At 37.9% G+C, this 5,457-nt stretch overlaps 1 protein-coding gene across 1 annotated transcript in view; it reads right to left on the reverse strand.

The window, feature by feature from the left end:
• PRKDC (protein kinase, DNA-activated, catalytic polypeptide) overlaps positions 1–5,457 on the reverse strand; it is a 305,624-nt gene that overhangs the window by 101,011 nt on the left and 199,156 nt on the right. Inside the window, exons 65-67 of the mRNA XM_006860083.1 lie at positions 3,484–3,622; positions 2,478–2,666; positions 1,110–1,334 (exon numbers count right to left, since the gene is read on the reverse strand). Of these exons, the coding sequence (XP_006860145.1) occupies positions 1,110–1,334; positions 2,478–2,666; positions 3,484–3,622 (553 nt within the window). The remainder of the gene's footprint in view (positions 1–1,109; positions 1,335–2,477; positions 2,667–3,483; positions 3,623–5,457) is intronic.

A 5,457-nucleotide genomic window follows, 5' to 3' on the forward strand; every position in this document is an offset into this window, starting at 1 on the left:
TGGACTGATGAAAGGAGATGGGGTAAGACTCTTGTGGTACAATAGTGAATAATTGAAAAAAAAAAAAAAAGATGGAGTCCAAATTGTCTGGTTTTTGTTGTTGCCATTGTTCAAGGTTTTGGTGTCATCTAGGAATTCATATTATTTTGACTTTTAAAATCATTTTCTAAAACATTAAATACATCAATACCCTATCAGTACTTTAGTTACCCGATGTGTCTCTGACATAGTAATTACGTTAGAAACAATAAAAAAAGATAAATTTTTAAGAAACAATTTAGATTCCAATTACATTTTAGTTCAATGAAATCAATCAAATTGATACAGTCAGGCTCTATCTGACAATAATTTTTAAAAATAAGAATACCCTATAAAGTTAAGCTGCCAACTATGGAAGTGAATGCTTTCTTCTTTGGCAAACTTCTTCTTGAGTGTATCAATCAACATCAAAAAGTAAATAAAAATCAAAAGATAATGAAAACGCATGCCTCTGTGGCCAACATATGCCAACAGCAGATGCTAATTGTCCCATCAATGTCACTGACTTAGATAAATAAACAATTATCAGGAGAAGATTCTAAAAAGCAAAAGAACAGATGGCAAAAACCAAACAGGATAAACAGGGAAATTCAAGCAATGCTCTTCTCCACAAAGTATCCAAATTCTGTACAGCTGCTCCAAATGGCAAAGTCACTACACACGCACAAACACACACACACACACAAAGGAGAGACTTCAAAAAGTTTGCAGATAAGTTCCACTACCTTTTCATTTAATTTTTTAACACACTTTTTAAAGTCCCCCTTGTGTGTATGTATATATATGTATGTGTGCGTGAATATATATCTCACTCGTTCTTTAACAGTATGAGAATTATATAAAGAAAAAACAAAAAAGCAGAGCTTTTTTAAAAACAAAAAAGATAAAACAAAGCTTTAAGGTCACGAGTAAAGGAAAGGGAAATAAAAGTGGAATTATAAATATTGATAAGCAAATGAGTGCTATGAAATTAAAAATGAAAATTTTGCTTGTTAGTTTTTTTCAAGAATCAGTGACTTTTTAATAAGTATTTTTTTTAAAGTGGCACATTTTGGATACACCTATATTACCTGCATAAAGACATGAATCCCATTTTCAATATAATATTTGGCTCTGTCAAAATCATCTTGTAGGAGGTAAAGGAGACTCAACTCTTGACTGTAGTGAAGCTCTAGGAGAACCTTCTGGAGTTCCTTGCTCACAGCATCGTCAACAAATGTCAGCAGGGACTGGTCGTTTTCTCCGTGAAGCAGTAACTTAAGCTTGCTGCGGATCATGTAAGGCAAGTACGTCTCCTACAGAACATTAACATCTACTTGTAACTTCAGAAAGCCCATATGATAATGTGTTATAGGTTTATGAAGACAATATTCTTTGATATTGAGCCAAAGCGATGCTTATTGTTTCAAGTCACAAACAATGAATTAGCAAAGCTACAACGTTTTAAGTCACTTTGTTAAAAATTCTCACAATATAAAGGGAATACAAAATATACAGGAGCATGTTGTATAAAAAGCAGATTAACTTTGAGTTTAAACAACACCTGGATGTTACACAAAAACTGAGAAACTTACATGTACAGTAAAAATCACAGATGTGTAGGGACCTACCATTATCTCACTGTGGGGGTCAGGGTGTACCATAGTTACCAGTGTGACTGTTTTGTAACATATAAGAGACAAAGACACTTTTTTCATGTCGTCATCCCAGAGACAGTTATTTTTAAATGCATCCCATTTATTTAGAAAGGATTAGCTAAAAATTATTATTGTTGTTAAGTGGCGTCAATTCGGTTCTGACTCATCATGACCCTGTACAGGGTATCCAAGGAACGGCTGCTGAGCTAGAACTGCCGACTTGGTGGTTCAAACCAATCTTGCAGTCCAGTGCTTTATCCCATAGTGCCACATTATAGATTTAAAAATACTGTGGAGTTTTGTGCAGTCGTTAAAGCACTTGGCTGTTAACCAAAACATTGGCAGTTTAAACCCACAAGCCATTCAGCAGCAGACAAATACAGCAGTCACTTCCATAAACAATCACCGCCTTGGAAACCCTATGTCTGTCCCATGGGACAGTTCTACTTTGTCCTATGGGATTTATATGAGTCACTGTTGACTTACATTTCATGGAGTTTTATGAGGGAGTCAGCCTATACATGTCTTGATGGTTCACTACTACTGCCCTGTTTTTGAAAAGTTTTTAACAACTGCATTCATTAGAAAATTCTTGGCCACTAAGAATATCTGGACAGCTGGCATGGTGCATCAGGATCAGCACTTGGACTGCGATTCACAAGGTTCACAGTTCAAACCCATCAGCTGCTCCTCGGAAACCCTATATAGGGTCTCTATGAGTCAGAACTGACTCAATGGCACTTAAAACAACAACAACAAGGAGAATATTTATTTCAGTGACCTCAAAATAATCCTACCAACCTGGTAAAATGGCTCATTCCACATTTTATTTAGATCTGGAGGCTGTTTGCTGTCCACATTGGCAGTAGAGCAGTATGCCAATGATTTCCATGCAGTGAGGTGGTTATAACAGTCCAGGGAAGCTAGCTCCCAAAAATCCTTTTCTGCTTCTGTGGGCTCACCATCCAACCAGTCCTGTTTATTGAGGGCCTGGCAGTGAAAAGTTGAGATTGTTTTGAGAAGATGGAGAGAACACAAATGAAAAAATGGGTAATAGGAGGTACATAATATTCAAATTAAGGACAATTATTTTCAGATTTGTAAACAAGGTGAAAGAAAAAAAGAAAATATTTAGAGCAACATAGAAGAGAAGAAAGGAAACTTTTAGTTAACAACTGAATGTAAGAGCAGTAACCAGAAGGACTCGATACCTGTGAGAAACTTACCACTAAAGTCAACCAATCAGATTGAGACATTAAGTAACAATAATTGTACTAAAGTAAAAAATGTGTGTTATTATCGACTATTTAGCAAGTTTTTGGCATGACAATTATTACATAGGATATTTACAGAAATTGAGAGGGTGTAAAATCTGGATATTCACTCCAGTCTCCAAACACTAACTTGGATTTACTGGGCAGTATCTGGCCCAGCACCACAAGACACAGAAATTTAAACACTTAACTTGCAGTCAGCCTAGTTCTTTACTTCTCTACAGACCTTTTACTTACTGACTGAAAACAAGCTACTCAAAAAGAAATAGCATCGTAAGAATTTAACAGTACTTGAAAATGTAAGAAATTCTCTCTTTAATCCAATGTTTTCTTACGAAGGATAAAAGATATAATAATAATTATATATTTGGTTATTATTAAACCAGTCTCTTTTATTAACCTGTTGGTAAAATCTAAGAACTGAATATAAAACTGAAGTACTATAAAGCTCTAATTTCTAAAGCAAACAGTTTTTTTACCCAGAGAATAAAAGTGTTTAAGTGACTGATAAATTTGCTAGAGATAAACTTTACCTTATTATATTGCTTAGCAGCGTCAGAATAATCACTTCGAGCTTCTGCTAATAATGCATTCTGAGTATCTTTCTTTGTTCCTAGTTCACTGCTAAAAATACCACGGAGGACATCATATTCTCCAATTGATCTATATAATCTATAAAACAAATGAAAAAATAATTTGTAAGTATTTATTTTTAAAATATTGTTCCTTTGCTCAAAATACAAAAGTACAATATATTTGAAGCTACCATTAGATTTTTTTTAAAAAGTTTTTATTGTGAATTATGTGGGTTTACATGAAAGAACATCAATTTTACATTCATCCTCTTGTACTTCATTTCATTGCAATGATTACAATCCCCTCCATGCATCATGAAATAACTGAAGGGTACACAACACAGGCGCACCCCCCGGCCATCAACACACAAACCCTTTCCCTAACTGAGTGCAGTGTCCCCAGCCACTCCATCTGTCCACGTCATTGTCTCTGTCTCCATCCCTGGCATCACTGCCTCGCTGGGTAAGGTCCCTCCCGTACTCCGCTCTTCTCATGTCATGATCCCAGTGACCTCCGCTCCTGGACTGCAAAATCAATCCCTCCCCTCCTTTTGTTAAAACACGTCTACCTCTACATTTCTGACCCTCACACTCAGTCCTGATGGCAATTATTCACTATTGTACCACAAGATTCTTATCCCCATTTCCTTTCACCAGCCTGGTCCCAACAGACTGGAAATCATTCAGTGGAGATTCTACCTACCCCTGCCCCATCTGGAACTAGGATCCTTCCTGAAAGCTTGTAAACCAATCATTTCTTGCCTTTACAGTCCCTCCCATTTTGGGTAGCCAATGTCTAACTTGCCCATCCCTGTCAACCCTATGTACCAAGGGGGTGGGAGTGATTCTCGCTGTAAAGATTTGTTCCTTTTTTTGAGCTATTACATCCATAAGTATAGGTAAAGTTCATCAAATTGTAGCGGGTTACTCTCTAGTCATCTGTGGTCATGTCACTGCCTCTGGCCCCAGGAGTCCCCGGGGTCTTTCCGTACTGCTGGCCACCCAGGTCTCCACCCAGGTTCACAGGGGTCTATTGAACGTGGTCAGACTTAGCAACCAACTTCATTGCTGGTTTTTCCCCCTCTTCCCTTTTCGGTGACCAATGTAGTCAGCAGCCAGACCACCAGCCTGCTCATGTTTCTCCTTGAGTCTCAGTCTTGGAAGGGCATTTGCACTTGCCTTGATGGCTCCCAGGAGAACAGCTTACTTGTTCTTGTAGTAATCAATCAAGACTGCTGTTATTGTTTCTGAATTTTTCTGCCGGTCTTTCTTTCACGAAGTATCTTCTGTTCTTCTAGCTGCTCCAGGCTGGTATTACTTGTCCTTTCCAGTGGAAATTTCCCACCTCAGATGATTTTCAATGGGGTTCTGGATTCCACTTATGGTCTTATGCAATTCAAAGGCTCCACAGGAAGCCTCTTTCACTGGGCAACTTCTAGCCCCCTTTAAGGTATTCCTATCAGTTTTAGGCTGAAGACGGACTTACAAGCTTTCTATTGTCATGTTTCTGGCTATTCCTTTCTCCCACCTTCAAGTGTCTAATTTACAATAGTAGGCAAGAGAACCCAAGATTCAAAAGACATCCAAGAAGCTCAAAAGAGAGAACAAGTCTTTACAGCAAGGATCATTCCCACCCACTCCATACACAGAATAGACAGGGATGGGCAACTTGGACATTGGCTACCCAAAGTGAGGGGGCTACAAAGGCAAGAAGTGACTGGCTTACAAGCTTTCAAGAGGGAACCTAGATCCAGAGGACATGGAGGAAGGTAGAATCTCTACTGAGTAGTATCCAATCTGTCTAGGCAGGCTGATGGAAAGGAAATGTGGATAGGTCTCTTGTTATACAATAGTGAATAATTGTTATCAGGACTGATTGTGAGAGTTGGAAATGTAAAGGTAAATGTTTTATAGCAAGGAGGGGAGTGATTA

The sequence above is a fragment of the Chrysochloris asiatica genome, unplaced genomic scaffold (assembly GCF_000296735.1).
Source record: "Chrysochloris asiatica unplaced genomic scaffold, ChrAsi1.0 scaffold00036, whole genome shotgun sequence".
In the NCBI taxonomy this organism is placed as follows: domain Eukaryota; kingdom Metazoa; phylum Chordata; class Mammalia; order Afrosoricida; family Chrysochloridae; genus Chrysochloris; species Chrysochloris asiatica.